At 32.4% G+C, this 26,626-nt stretch overlaps 1 protein-coding gene across 20 annotated transcripts in view; it reads left to right on the top strand.

The window, feature by feature from the left end:
- LOC145252844 (opioid growth factor receptor-like protein 1) overlaps nucleotides 1-26,626 on the top strand; it is a 106,536-nt gene that overhangs the window by 49,772 nt on the left and 30,138 nt on the right. For 6 of the 20 annotated variants that reach the window (XM_080112839.1, XM_080112837.1, XM_080112840.1 and 3 more), the window contains 5 exons: nucleotides 1,325-1,354; nucleotides 2,291-2,320; nucleotides 6,584-6,613; nucleotides 9,624-9,653; nucleotides 15,103-15,165. In XM_080112839.1, coding sequence (XP_079968965.1) covers nucleotides 1,325-1,354; nucleotides 2,291-2,320; nucleotides 6,584-6,613; nucleotides 9,624-9,653; nucleotides 15,103-15,165 — 183 coding nt within the window. The remainder of the gene's footprint in view (nucleotides 1-1,324; nucleotides 1,355-2,290; nucleotides 2,321-6,583; nucleotides 6,614-9,623; nucleotides 9,654-15,102; nucleotides 15,166-26,626) is intronic. The other 14 variants (XM_080112852.1, XM_080112849.1, XM_080112853.1 and 11 more) reach the window with 4 other exon arrangements.

The raw sequence follows: 26,626 nt of genomic DNA, 5'->3' as shown, positions 1-26,626 counted from the left end.
TTCGTCTGTAGTCTGATGATCGAGAATCACTGTGTCAGACACTGTACAGTCCTTCCTGGTTGTGATGGTCTTGATGGTTCTGTGTATGTCAACAGAGAATGAAGATTAAATTGATGTTGTTTCACAGTAATAGCAGGTTTATTGCATATTGTGTTGTGTATAGTGATGTGATGATGTGATTATTAGTAATGTTGACTCGAACAAGGAGATATGTGTGGAGGAATGTTCTGTAGTGAATTTTATGCTGTTGTGATAGTTGTTGTTGTTTTAATAGAAGTTTATCAATGTCTCTATGCTGTGTGGGCAAATGAGAAAGATGTCATTTATGTACCTGTAGTATTGTAGTTGCTTGAGATAGTATGTGTGTATGTATTTTTGTTCAAATATGTGCATGTAGATGTTGGCATAGCTGATTATATAGTTAGAGGTGCATTAGAATGTTATTCTTAAAGGGAGGTAATTAGGACATTCTTTAACAACACAAACGAATACAAGTAATGTTTGAATTGTGCAAGTAAACAGAGCAGTTTATAGATTAAAAATTGATTAGAAAAATTTTAAATATCTGGAAGAAAAAACTGATTAAATTTTTAGAAGAGAAATATCTTTATTTTTGTATTATTTGGACTATTATTGTCATGTTGCTTGTTTTTTTTTTGCGTTTCGGCTGATGTAATCTCTGACCATCTGCAGGTGTATTCACACTGGATGTTATTGGTGAATAGTGAAAAAATGTTTGGTTTATGTACTTTCCCAACGTACCTGAAGATGGTTAGAGGTTACATCGGCCGAAACGTTGAGAAAAAAAAACAACCAAGATGAGAATCATAGTCCAAATGATACAAAAAATAATTATAAATCCTCATCTAAAAAATATATATTCATCATATCAAAAAAAACAGAATGGACCTAGATTTATTAATAAAAAAATTTAAAAAGACTTGTCAATATTTATGTTTTAAATTTTCTAATGGTTGTGTTTGTTGGGAAAGCAAATAAATCAAACATGTTTTAACTATTCACCAATAACATCCAGTATGAATACATCAATCGAAATGTTTTGAAAAAAACAACTAAGATGAGAATAATAGTCCAAAAAATACAAAAAATAATTATAAATCCTCATTGGGAAATATCTTGTTTTAAAATAGAAGTATCAGTTTTGAAGCATGTTATTAATAGAAAAAGAAAATAATTAATAGTTCATTGTATGTTGAAATGATGTGTTAGGAGATGGAAATTAAACTGTAAATGAATATAAAATCAATGGTTTACACTTGCCATATCTACTAAAAATTGATAAAACATTTTTGTTCATCTACAGGTGAGGAATATGGAAGATCATCTTCAAGAGGTAAGTATCATTTTATAATTTCTTACCTATCTATCTATACATACATAAAGTTGAGTTATTTGATTTTCAAAACTCACTTTTCTATTTTAAAGTGAATACAACTTCCTTATATAATTAGTCGTGCCTAAACAGCAACCTCAAAGAGAATAAATAATTTGCATATTCTTTTAAAAACAAGCTTTTATTCATTCACTGTTCTGAATTATAAGCCATTTTAGTTCCAGAAGAAAAAAGAAATCTTGTTCCAAATTAAATGGCATTCATTCAATCCAGAGAAGCTTTGAATTGTAAAAGCTAAGACGAAAACTAAGAATAGGGTTTCCCATAGGATAGAAATCTTGAATTCCAAAAAGTAAAGCAAACAGCAAAATTCCTTCTTGTGTGCGCACAAAAATTATGTTTGGAAATTCTGAAAGATTTGGTATATTTTATGGAGTGATTCCAGTTTCTGATTAGTTGCTAGCAGAACACAGCTCCATTTGATTGGTCAGTTCTTATTACCCCTGTGTATAAATTGAACATTCCAATTTTTTTTTAATCATACCCTGTAAATAGATATTTATAATAAATATTATATAATATATGATAAATATTACAACACCTCAACATGTTAAAAATGTCTGGTGAAATTATTAGTGACAATTTATTGATTTCTATGGTTTTTAAAAGGTTGCCAGGTGACTTTAAACCATTTACAACCGTGATAACCCCAAAAGAAAAAAAAAACATAACTTCCAAGATAAGTATAACTTCAAAGTTATACATAATTCAAAGTAACATTGAAAAGCTATTAAGAAACAGAAAAAAATGATAAGATGCTTATTATTTCTTATTTTCAGATGCCGGGTTAAGAGATTACATTTTAAATGTGAATTAATAAAAAATGTATTTACCATATCTATCCAATAATGATAAAGTCTTTTTGTTAATTTATAGGTGAGGCATATAGAGGATCATCTTCCAGAGGCAAGTATGATTCTATAATTCCCAATAAATAATAATAGAAAGTGAATTTTATAATCCGTTTGCATTTAGGCATTTTTGTTCTAATTCAGATAAGTGTGCAGGTATTGAAGCTTTATTCAGTTCTTTCTGTAGAACAATTATGATATGACACCAGTCAGATATCTATGTATAGTTAGGGGTGTATGAAAGAGTTATTGTTAAAGACACGATGAAGATGAAAAATTTATCACACATTAAGAAAATCAGCAAAATCAATAACCTTATATATATTTGTCAGGTGTAATCTTATAGCAAGCTAAGATCAACATTCCTACTGAATTAATTATATATATATATAACATATATGTATTAGTTCTGTCAGTAAAAACAAGGTGAATAAAGAATTGATTACTGGAATTATTTTTAAGTAATTCACTGCGTTAGCAGAAAATATATCAATTTGATGAGCTCAAAAAATTATTATACTAAGAAAATTCAAGAGTGTTCATATGTATTTCAGTTTGTGGCTGCTGATATTTTCCCATGCACTCGTATGCACTATGTTATAATAATAGAAATGTTTACTTATTTTATATATGTATATATAATTATTTCATATATTTATATGTAATTATTATATTAATTATTTTATATATTTATATATAATTATTATGTATAATTATGTTATATATTTATATATAATTATTATGTATAATTATTTTATATGTTTATATGTAATTTTTATATATAATTATTTCATATATTTAAATGTAATTATTATATATAATTATTATATATATTTCTATATAATTTTTACATATAATTATTTTATATATTTATATATAATTATTTTTATAATTATTTTATATCTTTATATATAATTATTATATATAATTATTTCATATCTTTAAATATAATTATTATATATAATTATTTTATATATTTATATGTAATTTTTATATATACTTATTTTATATATTTATATATAATTATTATATATAATTATTATATATACTCATTTTATATATTTATAAGTAATTATTATATATGATTATTTTATATATTTATATATAATTTTATATATACTTATTTTATATATTTATATGTAATTTTGATATATAATTTTTTATATATTTATATGTAATTTATATAAAATTATTTTATATATTTATATATAATTTTATATATAATTATTTTTTTGTATTTATATATAATTTTATATATAATTATTTCATATATTTATATGTAATTTTTATGTTTTATATATGTTATTTCATATATTTATATGTAATATTTATGTATAATTATTTTATATATGTATATATAATTTTATATATAATTATTTTTATATTTATATGTAATTTTTATATAAAATTATTTTATATATTATTTTATGGTTCTTGTTAAGATAGTTGACAAATCGATTTTTTAAGTATATTGTTTTAAGGAAAAACAATATTGCATACTTAATTGTCATGACGGATATCGTAATATATCCAAAAATTACGAAAATTCATTGAGTTGAACAACAACTATTGTTTTTTAATAAAAAAAAAGTCTAGCACTATAGACAACAAATCATGCAACGATGAAGAAGTAATCTCAAATATTCGTTTATGTATTTTGTTCCTTGCATGTAGACTCTTATTGTCTACATTATGGCTAAGAAAACTTTAATTTTACCCAATTTTCTATAAAATTACTTGTAACTATAAATAACTTAATTAATATTCATGATTGTTGGATATATTACTATTTTCGGCCTGATAATTAAATACACAATATTGCTTTTGTTTACAATGACGTTTTTAAATAAATTGATTTGTCGCCTGTTTCTTAACAATCTTCAATTTTTCTAGACTGAAGTAATTTGTGTCCCAATCCCATGATGTAGACACGTTTGCAGATATAGAAGCTTTATTCCACTATTTTTTCTGCTTCTGCTAGTTGTCATTTTCTGCTGGTTGGGGCTCATACCCGGTAGATAATCTTAATCATGAATAATATTCTATCTGTTAGTTTCTATTAATTTCTAGGAAAGACTTTTGTTTAGTTGTGCTGAGAAAAGATATATAAAGGGAATAAGATAGAAAGATAGGAGAGAGAAAGAGAGAGAGAGAGAGAGAGAGAGAGAGAAAGAGAGAGGGGTATTCAACTACTCACCTTTCAGAGGTTTAATATTATCACCTCTCACTCTAGTCATCTGTTTTCTATGATCATCTATGTTCCTAATGCTTGTATAGTAACTTTCCCTTTCACTTATGAGACCCGTGTTGCTTGTTTATTCTAACCACTTAATGCATTTATGCATGTCCCATACACTTCACTTTTGGTCTGTGACTAATTGACAGCTAATTCTGACATTGATTTTCTAGTCACAAAATCTATGTAAGTCTGTCTCAAAGGGCCTTTACTATACTATACTATACTAGACTACATGCTTCCAAACTTCTTATTTTTAATGATTTAACTAAACATGGATAACTATTCCAGTAATTTGTATAGGTGAAACAAAATGTAAAAAAAGGCTGCTTTTTCAGATCATGTTGGGGTCACTATTTATAAAATGGATTACAGTTAAGTGTCACAGTAAAACTATTGAATCAGATGAAGGCATAAATGATGCATAAGAATATAATCTATATATATAAAAGGCAAAATGTATGTGACCATTTCGTGTATGTCTCGCAAAGGCTTCTTTTGCACACGCTCCCGGGGGGGGGGGACGGGTTACGATCACTTAGAACTGTTTATATACCCGCTAGATAATAATATCTACGATTTGGAAACACGTGTAGCGTCTAGATTTATTTACGTCAATTTTTACAAAATTATTACTATTTCAGCCCGTCTTGTGTTCGTTCAGCTTTTTCGTATAAAAAGGGAAACTAATTCCAAGCTAAGACACTGTTCCCGGCAATTGCACTGGGAAACGTCCAGAAGCAATCAGCTTTGATCAATGTGGGGACAAACTCCCCTTATATCAGACAATTGCTAATCAATCTGGACAATGAGGAGCTGGTTTCCCCTTCCTCAACATCTGTTGGGGGAAAAAACAGTCAAAGTTGGGTAAACAAACCCAAACGCTGTCTCGCAGCAAATGTTAACTTAGTGACTTCTATTTGACCTCCTTAATTAGGTCAAATGGAAGCAGCAGAGTTAAATTTTAAGTGTTTATAGATTGTATTTAGGGAAGATGACCAGTGGCATTTCAGATTTCCTATTCCGGTTCCAATTAATCGTCCCAACACTAATATATATATATATATATATATATATATATATATATATATATATATATATATATATATATATATATATACAAGCATTGGTGCCCGGCATTGCCTGGATGTTTGGAGATGTATGCTGAGAAAAAAAAAAGGTCAATTTTTCTAACTTTGACCCCTATTATGACTCCTTTAAATTTATTGTTTTGGGCTCAAATCAAGTTATTAAGTTAGACCCGTGTCCAAGGAACCTATATATAAAATTTCAAGTGTTTAGACCCAAAATTCTCGGAGGAGTTTGGTAGAGTTCTCAAAGGTCAAATCGTTGAACTTTGACCCCTTAATCGCCAAATTTCTGGCCAAAAACCGATCACATCGATTTTTCCAAATCTCAGTACCCTGTATATCAAATTTCGAGTCTGTAGACTAAAAATTGAGAGAGTTATTGCGTAGGGAAATGTACACACACACACACACAGACACATACAGACACACAGAGACACACACACACACACAGACACTTTCACTTTTATAGATATATAGATTGTGTTGAGGGACCGTCTTATTGCATTTGTTTGAATATCTGTTGGAGAAAGTTTTGGAGTTTTTTGGTGTTATTATTAAAGTCAAATACCATTGGTATTTGTGGGAGATGATTTTTTTTATACATTTTTATGTAATTAGATTCTATCTGCTTATATGTGATGCTTTGCTGATAGCTTTTTTATTATTTTGAAGAGGCAGTTGCTGTGGAGAATAGTTGGTTAAAATTCTTACCTGTGTGTCATACTCTGATTGGTCCGTACAGAGGCTTTTGATGCATTGATGGTAGGGTTAATGAGGAAAATCGAAAATACTTGAAAGTAAATATATTTGGTTTTAAATTAATTGTGTCACTTTTGAAGCACTTTTTAATAAAAAAAATAAAAGATAGTTAATACTTTTTTTTTAAAAAACGATATTTTAGAAGATAGAAATTAAAATGTGAATCAATACAAAAATTAATTTTTATTTACCATATCTATCAAATAAAAAAAGATCTTTTGTTAATTTACAGATGAGGCATGTAGTGGATCATCTTCCAGATGCAAGTATCATTTCATAATTCCCTATAGTTTATAATAAAAACGTAAATTTTATAATCCTTCCAGTATGATGCAATTTCTGTTCCAATCCAGATAAGTGTGCAGCTATAGAAGTTTTATCGAATATTTTATCTCTGGAGCACATTTATAATATGGCACCAGTCAAATATCTAGTTAAAATTGTATAATATGAACAAATTTTATGTTTACATGTTTTCGCTAATCTTTTCTTATTTGGTGCTTCAATTATATGTTGATTGGTGCTTGGGCGGGGATGAATGTGTCGTTGGTGTTGATGTGGTGACATATTTTACATCTAGATTTGTTGCATATTTCGTTTCCTTGGGGTATGGGGTTGTGATATATTTTATGGATGTCAGTAGAGAATTAAGGTTATTTCATATTAATGTTTTTTTTTTATTGTATTGTAACACAAAATAAAATGAAGGAAGAGAAAAATAGTAATAAAAAAGAAAACACAGTCAGTCACATGCAACAAGTCTCCAAGCATTCCCATGCAACTATCTCTAAGGATTCATCACTTATCATCCCCGTTCTCCCTGCAGCCTCACTTTATGTATCTGACCGGCAAGATATACCACACGAGCCATAAGATTTTCCATTACTTTGCGAGACTACCCAGTTGTAAAAGCTTTACTTCACATAATGCACCTATGTGCGGACGCTTTAATGGTAAGCAGCAATTTTCCCTAGACTCTTCCCTCATCTCATGATTGCAGACAGTATAGGTGTTACATAAGACGGGCTGTCCCCTTCTCATGTAAGTAAGAAGGCAGACTAGATAAGTGAAAATGATATTGGGAAAAAGCTAGAATCGAACCCTGTAGGCAAGTGTTACAAGATAATGGATAATTGAAATCCTAGGAATGCAGTCGATTGTTAATTCTTTTAGAAATAACTAAATATTTATGTCAGAAACAGAGCGATTGTCCATGCTTTTTAGAAATAACTCGATATTAAATATGTCAGTTAAAAGAATGGACAATGCGAGTTTATAGATAATGATCAAAAATAGGTTAGATATTGAACAATTAAAATTGGGAATTCTTTGTTTGTTAAAAGTGTGTTTGAACAGACATGTAAAATCCATGTAAAATTTAGTCATGTTGGTTAACAGCACACCTCTGACATCATAAAAAAAGGAGATTCACAATATATTGACATGGGGTTCGAGGTAGTTAATCAGGATCAGACAATCAAAGTCAAAGTGATAGAGTCAGTTAGAGATGAGAGTCGGACAGTGACTCTAGTGAAGCTGATGCCCTTAGAGGCGAAGGGTGGAAGAGAGACCATGTAGCTATACAAGTTTGAATTCCTGACATCATCAATCGGCTGGCTGAGGAATAAAGAAATCATCTAATATTTTGTAACTGTTTGTCTTCTTGTCATCATTCCACCAACTGAAAGGAAAATTGTGTTTGGACTATCATCTTTAGTGATCTTTGGATAAATTCCCCCTAAGTAATGTGTCCCCTTCTCTGTGTTAACAAGAACTATATAAATGTCTCTCCCTCAGTCTTGTCATCATCATCGTCATCCCCTGTTTTGAGTCCCTGTTAAACATGTCTCCAATATGTACCAGCTACATAACATAGGGAGGTGGCGATCGTCTTCGCTGGGCACTCCTTCGAAGAGGAACGACACAGGCTTCACCTTCATGTGTGCTTTCGTCTGTAGTCTGATGATCGAGAATCACTGTGTCAGACACTGTACAGTCCTTCCTGGTTGTGATGGTCTTGATGGTTCTGTGTATGTCAACAGAGAATGAAGATTAAATTGATGTTGTTTCACAGTAATAGCAGGTTTATTGCATATTGTGTTGTGTATAGTGATGTGATGATGTGATTATTAGTAATGTTGACTCGAACAAGGAGATATGTGTGGAGGAATGTTCTGTAGTGAATTTTATGCTGTTGTGATTGTTGTTGTTGTTTTAATAGAAGTTTATCAATGTCTCTATGCTGTGTGGACAAATGAGAAAGATGTCATTTATGTACCTGTAGTATTGTAGTTGCTTGAGATGGTATGTGTGTATGTATTTTTGTTCAAATATGTGCATGTAGATGTTGGCATAGCTGATTATATAGTTAGAGGTGCATTAGAATGTTATTCTTAAAGGGAGGTAATTAGGACATTCTTTAACAACACAAACGAATACAAGTAATGTTTGAATTGTGCAAGTAAACAGAGCAGTTTATAGATTAAAAATTGATTAGAAAAATTTTAAATATCTGGAAGAAAAAACTGATTAAATTTTTAGAAGAGAAATATCTTTATTTTTGTATTATTTGGACTATTATTGTCATGTTGCTTGTTTTTTTTTTTGCGTTTTGGCTGATGTAATCTCTGACCATCTGCAGGTGTATTCACACTGGATGTTATTGGTGAATAGTGAAAAAATGTTTGGTTTATGTACTTTCCCAACGTACCTAAGATGGTTAGAGGTTACATCGGCCGAAACGTTGAGAAAAAAAAACAACCAAGATGAGAATCATAGTCCAAATGATACAAAAAATAATTATAAATCCTCATCTCAAAAATATATATTCATCATATCAAAAAAAAACAGAATGGATCTAGATTTATTAATAAAAAAATTTAAAAAGACTTGTCAATATTTATGTTTTAAATTTTCTAATGGTTGTGTTTGTTGGGAAAGCAAATAAACCAAACATTTTTTAACTATTCACCAATAACATCCAGTATGAATACATCAATCGAAATGTTTTGAAAAAAACAACTAAGATGAGAATAATAGTCCAAAAAATACAAAAAATAATTATAAATCCTCATTGGGAAATATCTTGTTTTAAAATAGAAGTATCAGTTTTGAAGCATGTTATTAATAGAAAAAGAAAATAATTAATAGTTCATTGTATGTTGAAATGATGTGTTAGGAGATGGAAATTAAACTGTAAATGAATATAAAATCAATGGTTTACACTTGCCATATCTACTAAAAATTGATAAAACATTTTTGTTCATCTACAGGTGAGGAATATGGAAGATCATCTTCAAGAGGTAAGTATCATTTTATAATTTCTTACCTATCTATCTATACATACATAAAGTTGAGTTATTTGATTTTCAAAACTCACTTTTCTATTTTAAAGTGAATACAACTTCCTTATATAATTAGTCGTGCCTAAACAGCAACCTCAAAGAGAATAAATAATTTGCATATTCTTTTAAAAACAAGCTTTTATTCATTCACTGTTCTGAATTATAAGCCATTTTAGTTCCAGAAGAAAAAAGAAATCTTGTTCCAAATTAAATGGCATTCATTCAATCCAGAGAAGCTTTGAATTGTAAAAGCTAAGACGAAAACTAAGAATAGGGTTTCCCATAGGATAGAAATCTTGAATTCCAAAAAGTAAAGCAAACAGCAAAATTCCTTCTTGTGTGCGCACAAAAATTATGTTTGGAAATTCTGAAAGATTTGGTATATTTTATGGAGTGATTCCAGTTTCTGATTAGTTGCTAGCAGAACACAGCTCCATTTGATTGGTCAGTTCTTATTACCCCTGTGTATAAATTGAACATTCCAATTTTTTTTTAATCATACCCTGTAAATAGATATTTATAATAAATATTATATAATATATGATAAATATTACAACACCTCAACATGTTAAAAATGTCTGGTGAAATTATTAGTGACAATTTATTGATTTCTATGGTTTTTAAAAGGTTGCCAGGTGACTTTAAACCATTTACAACCGTGATAACCCCAAAAGAAAAAAAAAACATAACTTCCAAGATAAGTATAACTTCAAAGTTATACATAATTCAAAGTAACATTGAAAAGCTATTAAGAAACAGAAAAAAATGATAAGATGCTTATTATTTCTTATTTTCAGATGCCGGGTTAAGAGATTACATTTTAAATGTGAATTAATAAAAAATGTATTTACCATATCTATCCAATAATGATAAAGTCTTTTTGTTAATTTATAGGTGAGGCATATAGAGGATCATCTTCCAGAGGCAAGTATGATTCTATAATTCCCAATAAATAATAATAGAAAGTGAATTTTATAATCCGTTTGCATTTAGGCATTTTTGTTCTAATTCAGATAAGTGTGCAGGTATTGAAGCTTTATTCAGTTCTTTCTGTAGAACAATTATGATATGACACCAGTCAGATATCTATGTATAGTTAGGGGTGTATGAAAGAGTTATTGTTAAAGACACGATGAAGATGAAAAATTTATCACACATTAAGAAAATCAGCAAAATCAATAACCTTATATATATTTGTCAGGTGTAATCTTATAGCAAGCTAAGATCAACATTCCTACTGAATTAATTATATATATATATAACATATATGTATTAGTTCTGTCAGTAAAAACAAGGTGAATAAAGAATTGATTACTGGAATTATTTTTAAGTAATTCACTGCGTTAGCAGAAAATATATCAATTTGATGAGCTCAAAAAATTATTATACTAAGAAAATTCAAGAGTGTTCATATGTATTTCAGTTTGTGGCTGCTGATATTTTCCCATGCACTCGTATGCACTATGTTATAATAATAGAAATGTTTACTTATTTTATATATGTATATATAATTATTTCATATATTTATATGTAATTATTATATTAATTATTTTATATATAATTATTATGTTTAATTATTTTATATATTTATATGTAATTATTATATATAATTATTTTATATATTTATATATAATTATTATGTATAATTATGTTATATATTTATATATAATTATTATGTATAATTATTTTATATGTTTATATGTAATTTTTATATATAATTATTTCATATATTTAAATGTAATTATTATATATAATTATTATATATATTTCTATATAATTTTTACATATAATTATTTTATATATTTATATATAATTATTTTTATAATTATTTTATATCTTTATATATAATTATTATATATAATTATTTCATATCTTTAAATATAATTATTATATATAATTATTTTATATATTTATATGTAATTTTTATATATACTTATTTTATATATTTATATATAATTATTATATATAATTATTATATATACTCATTTTATATATTTATAAGTAATTATTATATATGATTATTTTATATATTTATATATAATTTTATATATACTTATTTTATATATTTATATGTAATTTTGATATATAATTTTTTATATATTTATATGTAATTTATATAAAATTATTTTATATATTTATATATAATTTTATATATAATTATTTTTTTGTATTTATATATAATTTTATATATAATTATTTCATATATTTATATGTAATTTTTATGTTTTATATATGTTATTTCATATATTTATATGTAATATTTATGTATAATTATTTTATATATGTATATATAATTTTATATATAATTATTTTTATATTTATATGTAATTTTTATATAAAATTATTTTATATATTATTTTATGGTTCTTGTTAAGATAGTTGACAAATCGATTTTTTAAGTATATTGTTTTAAGGAAAAACAATATTGCATACTTAATTGTCATGACGGATATCGTAATATATCCAAAAATTACGAAAATTCATTGAGTTGAACAACAACTATTGTTTTTTAATAAAAAAAAAGTCTAGCACTATAGACAACAAATCATGCAACGATGAAGAAGTAATCTCAAATATTCGTTTATGTATTTTGTTCCTTGCATGTAGACTCTTATTGTCTACATTATGGCTAAGAAAACTTTAATTTTACCCAATTTTCTATAAAATTACTTGTAACTATAAATAACTTAATTAATATTCATGATTGTTGGATATATTACTATTTTCGGCCTGATAATTAAATACACAATATTGCTTTTGTTTACAATGACGTTTTTAAATAAATTGATTTGTCGCCTGTTTCTTAACAATCTTCAATTTTTCTAGACTGAAGTAATTTGTGTCCCAATCCCATGATGTAGACACGTTTGCAGATATAGAAGCTTTATTCCACTATTTTTTCTGCTTCTGCTAGTTGTCATTTTCTGCTGGTTGGGGCTCATACCCGGTAGATAATCTTAATCATGAATAATATTCTATCTGTTAGTTTCTATTAATTTCTAGAAAAGACTTTTGTTTAGTTGTGCTGAGAAAATATATATAAAGGGAATAAGATAGAAAGATAAGAGAGAGAAAGAAAGACAGAGAGAGAGAGAGAAAGAGAGAGGGGTATTCAACTACTCACCTTTCAGAGGTTTAATATTATCACCTCTCACTCTAGTCATCTGTTTTCTATGATCATCTATGTTCCTAATGCTTGTATAGTCACTTTCCCTTTCACTTATGAGACCCGTGTTGCTTGTTTATTCTAACCACTTAATGCATTTATGCATGTCCCATACACTTCACTTTTGGTCAGTGACTAATTGACAGCTAATTCTGACATTGATTTTCTAGTCACAAAATCTATGTAAGTCTGTCTCAAAGGGCCTTTACTATACTATACTATACTATACTAGACTACATACTTCCAAACTTCTTATTTTTAATGATTTAACTAAACATGGATAACTATTCCAGTAATTTGTATAGGTGAAACAAAATGTAAAAAAAGGCTGCTTTTTCAGATCATGTTGGGGTCACTATTTATATAATGGATTACAGTTAAGTGTCACAGTAAAACTATTGAATCATATAAAGGCATAAATGATGCATAAGAATATAATCTATATATATAAAAGGCAAAATGTATGTGACCATTTCGTGTATGTCTCGCAAAGGCTTCTTTTGCACATGCTCCGGGGGGGGGGCGGGTTACGATCACTTAGAACTGTTTATATACCCGCTAGATAATAATATCTACGATTTGGGAACACGTGTAGCGTCTAGATTTATTTACATCAAATTTTACAAAATTATTACTATTTCAGCCCGTCTTGTGTTCGTTCAGCTTTTTCGTATAAAAAGGGAAACTAATTCCAAGCTAAGACTCTGTTCCCAGCAATCGCACCGGGAAACGTCCAGAAGCAATCAGCTTTGATCAATGTGGGGACAAACTCCCCTTATATCAGACAATTGCTAATCAATCTGGACAATGAGGAGCTGGTTTCCCCTTCCTCAACATCTGTTGGGGAAAAAAACAGTCAAAGTTGGGTAAACAAACCCAAACGCTGTCTCGCAGCAAAAGTTAACTTAGTGACTTCTATTTGACCTCCTTAATTAGGTCAAATGGAAGCAGCAGAGTTAAATTTTATTGCGGCCACCTGTTTTTAATACTTAAATAAATAAATTCAAACATTTGTTCATTGTATGTTGCTGTGGCCCAGTGGTTAATGTTGCACATTTTTTATTCACACTTTAATTTCCAACTTTGCCTCAAGGGTTTGGGTTCGATCCTCATACTCACCTACCAGAATTTTTTATTTTATTTTACCCCCCCCCCAGTTTTGATTTACCAAAACTACACACACCACAAAACACCCAGGCATCGCCTGGTACCCCCTGCTAGTCTATAATATAAATCTCACCTATCTGTTTAAATGTATGTGTGAATATATGTATATATATTTGTATGTCTCACAAAAACTTTCCACAGAGGCGACGGATTTTCACAAGATTGGTATCATTTTGAAGACGACCCTTCGGATGACAAATGTCGAAAAATTAGCCAAAAACATAAATTCCTTCACCCTTAACTGGGCACTTTTCTACAGGAAAGGGTCACCATTTTTTCGTCGATATTTTCGAAAGTTGTCGCTTCTTTTTGATTGTCTAGCCTTAATTTAAACCTATGTCACTTCCGGTTTGGCGATGGGTGCAACAGCTAATGCATTACATTTTTTTCCCCCTTTCTTTTCCTCCTTCATGGTACAGGTTCAAGCCTGCCTGCCTACTTCCACTTTGTTTTGTTTTTTTTTGCCCTCATAATTTTCCTTTTTTTTCTTTTGGTCAATCAACACCCTTGCACACATCTCCACTTTCTTTTCCACCTTTGCTTCATGGGTTCAAGCCTGCCTGCTTATTACAACTTGTTTTTTTTTTTTGCTCATCACATACCTCCAAACACCCAGGAAACACCGGGCACCTAGGCTAGTCTCTTATAAAATCTAATTCCTTTTCTTTTTGAGTGTAACACTGTTACTTGAATGAAACCCCAGTGCCTTTTTGGTGTGGCTAGTCCTGAGAAATTAAGCCCCAGTCTAAGCTAATTGCTATAATACCTATGGGCTCTGACTATATTAGCAATAGATCAACTAGTAATTATGAGGGCTAGTATATGTGTGTGTTTGGCTTGATAATAAAATGACACAATATCCATGTGAAAAGGACAAATAATTGTATAGGTTAATGATTTAATTCTGTGCAAAAAGTTAAAAGCAAGTTTGTTTATGATTTGACCGCATAGTAAAATCATATCCAATCTGCTGGATAAAATGTTTGACACCTCCTTCACCAAATGTCGACAGACATTAAAAAGAAAACAATGAAATACTCAAAGTTTTATTTTATTTTTTCTTTCTTAATTTAGGAAATAATATCCAGTCTCAGGTTATTGCCTTCTATAAGAATGAAATTCCCTCGCAACCAAATGGTAAGAGAGTTTTATTAATAACATAAATGTCTTTTCTATCAATTATATTATATTAATATTTGCATATTTCAAGGTAAAGGTAAATAATAATCTCTTCAGTTTGTGTTTTTGTTGAAAATCTTTTGTTGCAACACCTCCCCACTTCAACCTAAAAGAAAGCAATTTCTATCATCTGTTAAAAGAATGAATTAAATTTGATTTATAAAGTAATTTGTAATTTAAAATGTTTTCAAAATATTTTTTTAGTTATTGGTTTTGCTTGATTTTGATTTATTATTATTTTTTAATGGAAATCGCTCCAGACAAAACAGAAAGCCACTTTATGTAAGGAGCTAACAAGAATGAAATATAGTTTTTACAAAAACAGGAGATGTCTATTGACCTTAGTCTAAAAAAGAGCAAGGTCATAGATAACAGGAAAACAGTCAGCAGGAAGAGAGTTCCTTAAACCTTCACTTCTTGAAAAGAAAATACTGGAATATGAAAATGTATTATAATTACGTACCTGAACAGTGAATTGATGAAGACGGCTAAAACAATGAATCAAATATACTGGAACAAAGGAAACAAGGAATGCTATAATATTATTTATAGAAGAGACTAAGACTAGTACCATCATATCTTCTCAAATGTAGGCAGTGTTAAAGTGTCTCTAATTCTCTCTTTTGTTGCAGATGCTTTGTGTGTAGAAGCACAGGTGCGCCTCTTCCAATACATAACTTAATCACAAGAGTTTAACAGAAGAAGTCTCCCAGCAACAGAGACTATTCCAGTTGCTTACTCAGTGAAGGAACTAAGGTGTCTAACAGTGGTAGCAGAGCAGCGATCAAAAAAAAAAAAAATTTTTTTAAATGGCCCAAGTACATGCATTCACCAATAAGGCACCTCCACCTTTTGATAAAGAGAAGGATGATTACCAAAAATGGTTGAAGAAATTTAATATTTGAAAATCAATTACAGATGTCGACAAAAAGAAACATGGTGGATTGCTGATTTTACGCCTAGATGAAGCGACTCAAGATAAAGTCTTAGAAGCACTAGGAAATACTGATATTACTACAGATACAGGTTCAGATAAAGTTATTTTAGAATTGTCTAAACTCTTTGAAAAAAAAACAAAGCTATCAGCGCTTTTGAAACATATGAAAATTTTGAACTCTACAAAAGACCACAGTCTCTTACAATTCCAAATTATATAACAGAATTTGAACTTAGATGGAATAAGGCAAAAACACATGGCATGACTATGTCAACAGATATACTTGCTTATCGTTTACTGAAATCGGCAAACTTACCTCAACATCAAGAACAACTAGTGAGAGACACAGTTACTGAATTAAATTATGATAAGATGTGTGAACAAATGAAAAAATATTTGGAACTGCCCCTCAAGACTCAAAGTTCAATATCAAAGTAAAAACTGATTTCACAGAAGAACCCACTGTACATGGTACATTTTTTGGTAGAAACTTTCAAAGCAGAAGTAGAGGCCAACATGGAAGATGCAGATGGCCTCCACAGAATTTCAAAAGTGACTCTTCTTTCTCTGTTGGTCGTTATCATAAAGTAACAGAGAGAAGACATTTCCAAAATCCCCTAAATCAATATGGTCAGGTCACTAGATGTCTCAATTGTGACTCAAAGGATCACTGGGTACAAAACTGTCCAGATAAAATCTCAAGTGTCAGAAATACGTCATACACAACAGAAACATCAGTTGTTGATGATTGTGATTATCAAGATCATCCTAGTGAGGACACGTATCATGAAATAACATTGTTTCAGGATGTATTCTCCAGCTCTGAAGATATGAAGGGTCTGGTTGGTGAAGCTATGAATAGTGCTGTTCTTGACTGTGGTGCCACAAAAACAGTTTGTGGACAAGTGTGGTTCTCATGTTATTTAGATTCTTTTTTTTTTTTTTTTTACACAGTGATCACCACTTATCAAGGCTCGGAAGCCACTCAGGGATAAGAGTTATTGCAAGTACATTACATTAGTGTGGAGATTTGATGAAGTGTTTACTTAAGGGGGTGGTTCATTAGGAATTTGTTAACGTTGGACTTGAAGACATCCAACTTGTAGTCCGGTGGGAAGCAGGCAGACGGAACAGAGTTCCACAGGCATGCAGTTCTAAGAAAGAAGCTTTGTTCATGGAATCCACGTTTTGATTTAGGCACAGATAAAGAGTGGGGGAAATTTTTCACAGTGGATTCAGCTAGACGGGTGTTTTTCGTGAAAGATTGGTGAGGAGGGACCAGAGATTGGAGTTCAGACGAGCACCTGCCATGGAAATAACGATAAAACAAGGATAAGCTCACAATGTCTCTTCTGTGGGAGAGAGGTTGCAGGGTAGAGAAAAGGGCATCCCCCACTAAGCCATGAAGTCTATTTTGTACTCTGTCAAGGCAGGATAGGCTGTTTTTAGCAGCTCCTGCCCAGATATGGCAACAGTATTCCATCCTTGGACATACTTGGCTTTTATATAGATAGAGAATTGCATCAGTAGTGAGATATCTTCTGGAGCAGTAGAAGGATCCCACCATCTTTCTAGCGACCTTGGCAACAGACTTGATGTACGTGTTCCATTTCAGATCAGGAGTAAAGGTCAAACCCAGAAGCTTGTCAAAACACGGGGCCTCACCCAGACGAGAGCCATCCATCACAATTGATGCCAGATGGGGATCAGAGCGTTGATGATGTAAGGATAGGAGTTTGGTTTTGGATGCATTAAAGGTAACCAGCTACGTCTTCCCCCACTGAACCACGTGCTCGAGATCAGAGGAGAGAGAATCAGAGAGAACTTTGTCATTTACAGCCTTTGATGTGTTGCCGTAGATGGTCGTGTCATCAGCATAGATGCCAACGAATGATTTAAGTATGTGTTTAGGGAGGTCATTGATGTAGATCAGGAAGAGAGTTGGGCCCAGGATTGACCCCTGAGGGACTCCAGCATTTATATTGCAGGCCTCTGATTTTTGTCCATCGACCACTACTCTTATGAGCCTATCGGAGAGAAATGATTTAATGATTGAGAAAACATTTCCAGTTATATCGTAGCTGGAAATCTTGTGAAGTAGACCCTTATGCCATACCTTGTTGAAGGCCTTTGATATATCAAGAGCAATTGCCCTAAAAAGGAAACCTTTGTCAAGAGATTCACTAATCTTGTGAGATATAACCGTCAGCACATCTGCGGTAGATCTTGCAGAGCGGAAACCATATTGTGTGTCACTAAGAAGGTTGTTCCTGCTTAGGTGGTTGACTATTTCTCTATTTAATATGGATTCCAGCAACTTACTCATAACACACAGGAGACTTATTGGTCTGTACTGAGAGGGAGATGACTTATCACCTGAATTCTTAAATACAGGGCAAACTAATGAGGTCTTCCAGGGAGTCGGAAAGCACTTCTCCTTAAGGCAGCACTTAAATAGCTTATCAGAAAATGATAGAAAAAGTGTACAATATAAAGATAGCCATAACAAATTCAAGTTTGGTGATGACAACTGGATTCCTGCTTCGAAGATTGCCTGTATGCCGGTCACTATTGGCAAGATTAAAACCTCTATCATCATTGATATTAAAGATGCAGACATTCCCCTTTTGCTGGCTCAAGATGAGTTGAAATCTACAAAAGCAAAAATTGATTGTGAAGATGATACCGCTATAATTATGGGACAAAAACTTTTGCTATCTTTAGCTAGTAGTGGTCACTACTGTCTTCCTTTGTCTAAACAAAAGCAAATTCTTGTTCAAGCAAGTAGGAATCCAAAGGTCCAGGTTACACTTTTTAATAAGCATATGTCTCCAAAGGATGCTGCCCTGAAATTGCATCATTAGTTTTCTCACAGTCCTCCGAGGAAAATCATTGAACTGCTACATAGTGAGGGAAATGATAATCAAGAAATTGTTAATGAAATCTATAAGATACCGAAGAATTGTAAGATCTGCAAAGTATATCAAAGAGCCCCTCCAAGGCCAATTGTTGGCTTACCCATGGCAACTAAGTTCAATGAATGTGTAGCTGTAAACCTCAAACAATTTGGGAAGGTTTATCTGTTGCATCTGGTTGACCATGCTACCAGACTTTCTGAGGAACAGTAATAAGAAATAAATCTCCATCTACAGTTGTCAGAGAGCTCTTCAAAGTTTGGATTTCAATTTATGGTACTTCCTGTAGTTTACTTACTGACAATGGAGGGGAATTTGCAAATGCAGAAGTTTTAGAGTTCTACGAACAAATTGAATATTAACGTAAAAACAACAGCGGCTGAATCTGCCTGGTTAAATGGATTAGTAGAAAGACACAGTCGTATCATGAGGGAAATGATTCAGAAAACAGTTGCTGATTCTGGCTGTTCACTTGAATTTGCTGTTATGTGGTGTCTCTGTGCAAAGAACAGTCTGATAAATGTTCATGGTTTCAGCCCATTCCAGAAACCCCCTGCACTGAACCCAGAGGTTTCCAGTGATATCATTAGAGAGAATTTAAATGTATTACATTCAGCTCGGAAAGCATTTATTGCTACGGAAAATTCAGAAAAACTGAAGAAAGCACTTAGACACAATGTTAGAACTTCAGGAGACATCAAGTACTTCACTGGTGACATTATATATTATAAACGTTTGGACAGAAGGAGGTGGAGGGGGCCGGCTACTGTTTTGGGTCAGGATGGTCAGCTAATTTTGGTGAAACATGGTAGCACATATATCAGAGTACATCCTTCTTGCCTTCGACTAGAAAAGCCCACAAAATCGGTGATAAGCAGAGTGAACTCGGCAACTTTGAAACATGAATCTACTACAGATGAACAATCTAAAGACTCTCATTTTCAGGTAACAGAAAATAAAACATCGTTTGAAGATATATCAGACGATGATCCACTGAGTGACAGCAATAGTGAAGAAAGTAAACAGTGTGTCAATAATAATACTGCTCCAGTAGCAAGCATCAACAAAAATGAAAGCTCTGGCAATGATCTACAACTCCAAGATAGATCATTAAAAGGTGCTGTGAACAAAACAATGACTACCACCTCTCCACCACTTATGGAATTAAACATCAAAAAGAATAATTCTGAGTCGTGGGAAGCTATAAAATTAGTATCACGATCTGGAAAAGTAAGTGGAAAATATGGAAATGAGTAGAATGCTATAAACAAGGATGGTCAGAATATGGTTATTGACTTTGATAGCGACATTCAAGATTGGAAAATGAATGTCACAGAAGAACTTAAGTCAAAAGAGGAGGTTGGTAATGAAATTGCTGATGAAATCTTAATGTGCTATACTTATATTACTGAAGCTAAAGAAGAAATTCTATCAGCAAAACAGAAAGAACTAGACGGTTGGAAATCAAATAATGTTTACGACGAAGTTGATAATACAGATCAAACCCTTATATCAGTAAAATGGATTTTAAAAACAAAAATTATAGATGGTAAACACCTTGTTAAAGACCGGTTAGTCACTAGGGGATTTGAAGAAAATGCCACCTTTAGAACAAACATCCCTACCTGCTAAAGGGGAGTGTAAGAGTTGCGTTATGTATCATTTCTTCTAAGAGTTGAAAATTGCATTCCCTTGATTACAAAACTGCCTTCCTTCAGAATCAAAAGCTTGAAAGAAAGATCTTTGTTCAACCACCTAAAGAAGCAAAAACATCAAAAGTTTGGCGCTTGAACAAGTTCGTGTATGGTCTTCAAGATGCACCTTGCGAGTGGTACCTTACCTTAAGAAGAGCTGTTCTTGACGTTGGATGTAGGAAGAGTATGGTTGATCCTGGTGTGTTCTTCTGGCATAATGATGGCAATCTGGAAGGAATATTAGTCACTTATGTAGATGATCAGCTGTGGGGTGGTACACAGCAATTTGAAAAGGAAGCTGAGGTTGTTGTTTGTGGTGGGTGTTGAAAACACTAGTGCCTTTATGTATGTTAGAATAGAGTTAACTCAATATGTTGATAAGTCAATCTGTATCAATCAGAATAAGTATGGCCAAAGTTTGTCTGAAATTGCGGTAGTAAAAGACAGATCTGCAGATAAATCTTCTCCATTAAATACTGAAGAGATCAAAATACTCAGATCCACAATAGGTAAAAATTGGCTTGCAAACACATCAAGACCTGATCTAAGTTTCAGTGTACACCAAGCAAGTATCTCTCAAAAAGCACCAACTATAGAAAACATAAAAAATCTAAATAAATTAGTAAGAGAAATTAAGTCAAGGCCTTCCTCAATATTATTTCCAAGGTTTGAAACTCTGTCAAACTTGATGTTGAAGGTATATTCAGATGCAAGCTTTAGCAGTACAAAAGGTGGTGGTAGTCAGGCTGCATACATTTTATTTTTAACAAATGGTGAATTATCATGCCCCATTGTCTGGAGTTCTTCGAAAAGAAAAAGAGTAGTAAAATCTGCACTAGCAGCTGAAACCTTGGCTCTTGCTGAAGGTTCTGATCATGCATATTTATGGTCCAAACTAATTGCCGAAATCATATTTGGCGGAAAGAATTTCTCTCTACCCATCACTTGCTTAACGGATAAAATCTTTATATAATGCTGCTCATTCATGCAACCATCTCGAGGATAGACGTCTTCAATTCGAAATCTCAAGCATACGAGAATCCATAGACAAACAGGAAACTGATGTTGAGTGGATTGAGGGTGAAAACCAACTTAGTAATGTGTTAACAAAATTTGGAGCCAATAGCTCCAAGTTATGTGAAGTGCTCCAAAAAGGACATTTCTAACGAGCTATATTGATCAATCACTTAAGCAAGCTTGGGAGAAAAAAAAAAGAAAAAAAAAGGAGTCAATATAAAGGAAAGGTTACGATGTTTAAGTTTTAGTAAACTAAGTTTTTTGTTTGGTGATGGAGGTACTCTACAAAGTGATCGGTGTGTAGGAGGATTTAATTTTTTAGTTTCACTGATAATTATTTGTTTCCGGAAAGATGTATGCAGGTGATATGAGTGAGGGGTAATGTGTGTTGCTCTTGGGAGCCTTTTGGAACAGATCAATCTGATGCGTAGCAAACAGAGAGAGAGGCCAGATTGTTAAAGTGTCTCTAATTCTCTCTTTTGTTGCAGATGCTTTGTATGTAGAAGCACAGGTGAGCCTCTTCCAATACATAACTTAATCACAAGAGGTTAACAGAAGAAGTCTCCCAGCAACAGAGACTATGCCAGTTGCTTACTCAGTGAAGGAACTAAGGTGTCTAACAGGCAGTATTTTCTTTAGCACTAGTTTTCTCTCTCAGTTCTGCCTTAACAATGATACAATTTTAAAGCAGTAGAAAACTACCAATGTCATTACCTTGTATAAAAAGTGTCACCTGTTTACTATTACCCAATCAGTCATCTTACCAAACTGATGGAATCTTGCGTGAGAGAAATCTTCCAGAACTACTGGTGCTTTTCCATAGTTTTCCCTGACCCTCATAATTCGAATTGACCTTGCTTAAGCTCTCATTCTCAACTATTTTATATGCTAATGGGGTTATACTTCTAGTATTTAGTACATTGAAAACTTTTAAATAAATTAAAAAATAGATTTAAACAAAAAGATTATTATTTTATGCATTGTCAGATGGATTGGAAATATAAACATCACTTTTGATCAATACAGTTTGGAACATTAAGAGTTAAAACAGCAGCCTTTCACAGGCCACTTGTGAGATGTCACATTGAAATGTTTGAGCCTTTTCTTTAGGTAATCTTGATTAAAGTTGGTATCTCTTTATGGTCTTCTATGGAGAACACTCAACAACAGGCAAATAACACCATTAACTCACCTGTGTGTTCTGTCATCATGTGTAATTTAACAAAGCAGAATTTGAAAATTAGATTCTTAATGGCTCATACAAATGTTGACTCAACATGGGTTTGTCTTTTCCATGTCAAACCAATGTGGACGAAATTGGTAAATGCCATGCACTTTGACCAACTGTTAAATGAAGATTACAAATTTGGCAAAAGCTACTAGTTTCATATCCAGGAGATTTCTAAGTTCTCATGTGGAACCAATGTCTGATGTGAGAAGAACTGATGAACAGTTTACACAATGTAAATAGTTCACATACAGAGGAATCAGGATCTCTAGGTTGGACAAAGAAATTCTACTTATAATAGGTAAAGCAAGACCCCCACCCCAACATACATACTCCCAAGTAACCAACAAACAACAAAATCCCACTCCTTCACTGTTGAGGTCTCTAAATGTTGGAAAGCCTTCTTCTCTAATAGTTTCCTCCATCAGACTGCTATCAGTGTAATTGTTTCCAGAGTTCCAAAATGGGCTATATCCATTGTAACCCTGCTCCAAATTTCCGTGATATCAAGCCTACCTGGCTTCTAATGCATTGGGGTTGGATCTATGGATTAGCATTCTTTGTAGGCCCCAATTACTGTCCATACCTTAGCTTCAGTTATTCATGGGTTGATTAACTTTACAAAGTATGTAACTTTCATGCCGCTATAGCAGTTTTCTTTGCTTCTCCTGGACATGTAATCTCAATACACATGAGCCCAGTCTCAGCTGTTCTGTGGTCTTGCTTGCTAGATCAAACTTCTCCAAATATTCCTTAACACAGGTTGCAGAACATACACTCTCATTCACAAAAATGTCAATATAAGAAGAATAGCCATGTTTATAATCTCATTCTAGCTTAGGACGGCATTAACAATGGCCTGCATTATTAAAGGAGTAAGATTGAGCCAACATCCTAGTGGAGTAAGACAATATCATTGTCCCTTAATCTCCATTGTTTGGAATAGATTTGATCTCCACTGTTTGGAAAAAGATTTGTCGATATATACTTGCAAATATGCTCAGCGTAGGTTTAGCACTGCGATGTTTAGTCCTTGTTGTTGCCATTTTCTTAATTTTTTCAAGCAAACATTCGCATTGGCCATATACATGTCCATGTACACATTTAGCTCCCAAGAATCCATAATGAGGCGAACCTTCTGTTTGTTTTCCTCCAGAACAGATACGAGGGGGATTAGACCTTTTGGGGTACCGAGTTTATTCTCTGGATATAGTAGCAGCTAGCCATTATCAATTCAGATTTGCAGTTCCTGATCATATTCCTCTCGAATGTGTGATGGGGGGAATATTCTGCAAATCTATTTTTCAACCTAATTGGAGGTTAGTCACCAGCCCATTTCCAGTATGTGGTTCACTTCCAAGTGTTCTTTTTATACTCTGTGGTAAAATCAGGCTCTGTAATGGTGATAGTGGCAAATTTTTATTTGCTGAATTGTGGAAACATTACCTCACTGACACTAGTCACAGCTACTTCTCTCAACCACTTGATTGCATCCAGCCCAAGCAACAAATCAATTCCAAGTAGGTTTCAATAGAAAGCTAACACTTCTATTGTAATGCCAAGCTTTGCATCAATGTTAATGTGCACCATTCCTATTTCAGAGCAGTTAAGTATGCTTCCATCGGTTGTGAGTGCAGGAGTCACTTTCCTCGTTCATTCCTTACAACACAACTTGTGGACTAGTGACTGCATGCATCCAGTGTTCATCAGAACATCTGGTATTCACCAGAGCATTGATGCAAACAGTCACAACTTGTAATGAATCATTTACAACAGTTTGGCAAATGAAATTGATGCTCAATTCTCAACCCCTGATTGATTAAGTCTGCTACATTTATAACATTGCGAGGGAGTATCGGTCTCTTTAGATGCGCATTATGTCGACCATGCACTTACTGCAGCCTGCTCTGTAACTCCAATGCATTTCTTTAAAATGGCACAAGCACATGTTAGCACATGTGACAGATCTAGGTTATCCATCTGGGAGGATGCTCATATTAGTTCTTTCACATGTCCAGGCAATCCAGCAATAAATTCATATTGCATACACTGATCTGATATGCTACCAAACAAGCTTGCATAGTTCTGCCAAAAAGACATCAACTGTTTCATCTAATTGAAGGCAACTGCTTCCATGCGGTGAAGGGATCCAAGGCAAAGGCTACGTACAGCAAAGGCTACGTACAGCAAAGGCTACGTACAGCATTTTCTTCACACAACCAAAATCCACATGCTTTTCCTCCCTCAATTGCTTGTATACAGCATATGTGCCACCTGACAAGCTCATCGGGATGATGCACTTGATATACTTTAACCCTCCTAGTTGACATATCAACTCAGTTTTCTCCAGCCATTCCACTATTGACTGTCTGGAGTTACTGCTATTAACCATTGGTATAAACGTTGAGTCGAAGGCCATAATTATCAAAATAGCTTGTAGCTTCTTAAAGTAAGAGAAATGGAAACAGAAAAAAAGTTGATATTATACATTGCCATGTACGACTGCGATAACTGTCAAGTCAACCGAAAAACAAATGTAAACCAAACACTTCAATCTATGCAACTCAACACAAACAATACCATCAATACCATCTGACACAGGACCAAACACTTCAATCAATATGATTCTAAAAATTCTGTGAATATGACCTAGCATGATCCCGAACAATTCCGTTGACATGACCTGACACGATTCCAAATAACTCCATTGACATGACCTGACATTATCTTGAACAACTTCATCAACATGACCTGATATGATGCAAACAATTCCATCAATATGACCCGATACACTACTAGAGTAACCTCGACAGTTACTTGCTGAACAACTTTGGCATCATTTTTTTTCTAGCCTTTGGATAATCTCATTTTCGCCATAAGTGGGCCTGACTAAGACACTAACACACAATTCTTGAGCACTTGCACATATGATGCACTGAAGGGGAAAGGCTTCATAATTATGTGTCATTTCAGCAAGATTATAAATGTCAGCTGGCAGGACAAGGTTACCAACTAGCAAATGTTGAAATATGCAGGACTACCATCTAGGGCGGTCTCCTAACATGGAAGGACCTCAGAGAGGTAGGACCTCTGGAGAAATATTCTAAATGACTATTAATGCAACTGTTGTAGTCTGAACTGTGTGAACAAGAGAAGGAATCAACAAAGACAAAATTCAAAGATAAAAAAAATTGGAAATGGAAGAATATAAACACTAGTGATTGATAAGATCATGAGAAAAACAAAACCAAATCGAGCTCTCTGGTCATCTAAGAGAGAATCTAAATGTCATCTGGTAGGACAGAGTCACCAATTAAGAAATAATGATATGTACAGATCTACCATCTATGATAGATTCTCTAATATAGAAAAACCTCAGATGGGTGGAATGAAACTTTAATGACTAACAAGACAACTTCTGTATTCTTACCTGTGTGATAAAAGGAAGGAATCAAGGAAAATAAACTGGAAATAGAGGAATATCAGCACTTCTGATTGGCAACAAAAGACCAAATAATAATAATTTCCTTATTGAAACACTTATTGTTATTTCTATGGAATGATGACGACAACAAAAATATGAACTGAATTGAATATGAGAATGTGCAAACCTACCATCTATGGCAAA

Source organism: Euprymna scolopes, chromosome 29 (genome assembly GCF_053919585.1).
Source record: "Euprymna scolopes isolate OS-2025 chromosome 29, ASM5391958v1, whole genome shotgun sequence".
Classification (NCBI taxonomy): domain Eukaryota; kingdom Metazoa; phylum Mollusca; class Cephalopoda; order Sepiida; family Sepiolidae; genus Euprymna; species Euprymna scolopes.
The sequence above is the reverse complement of the archived record's forward strand: the minus strand, read 5'-3'. Positions and strand labels throughout refer to the sequence as shown.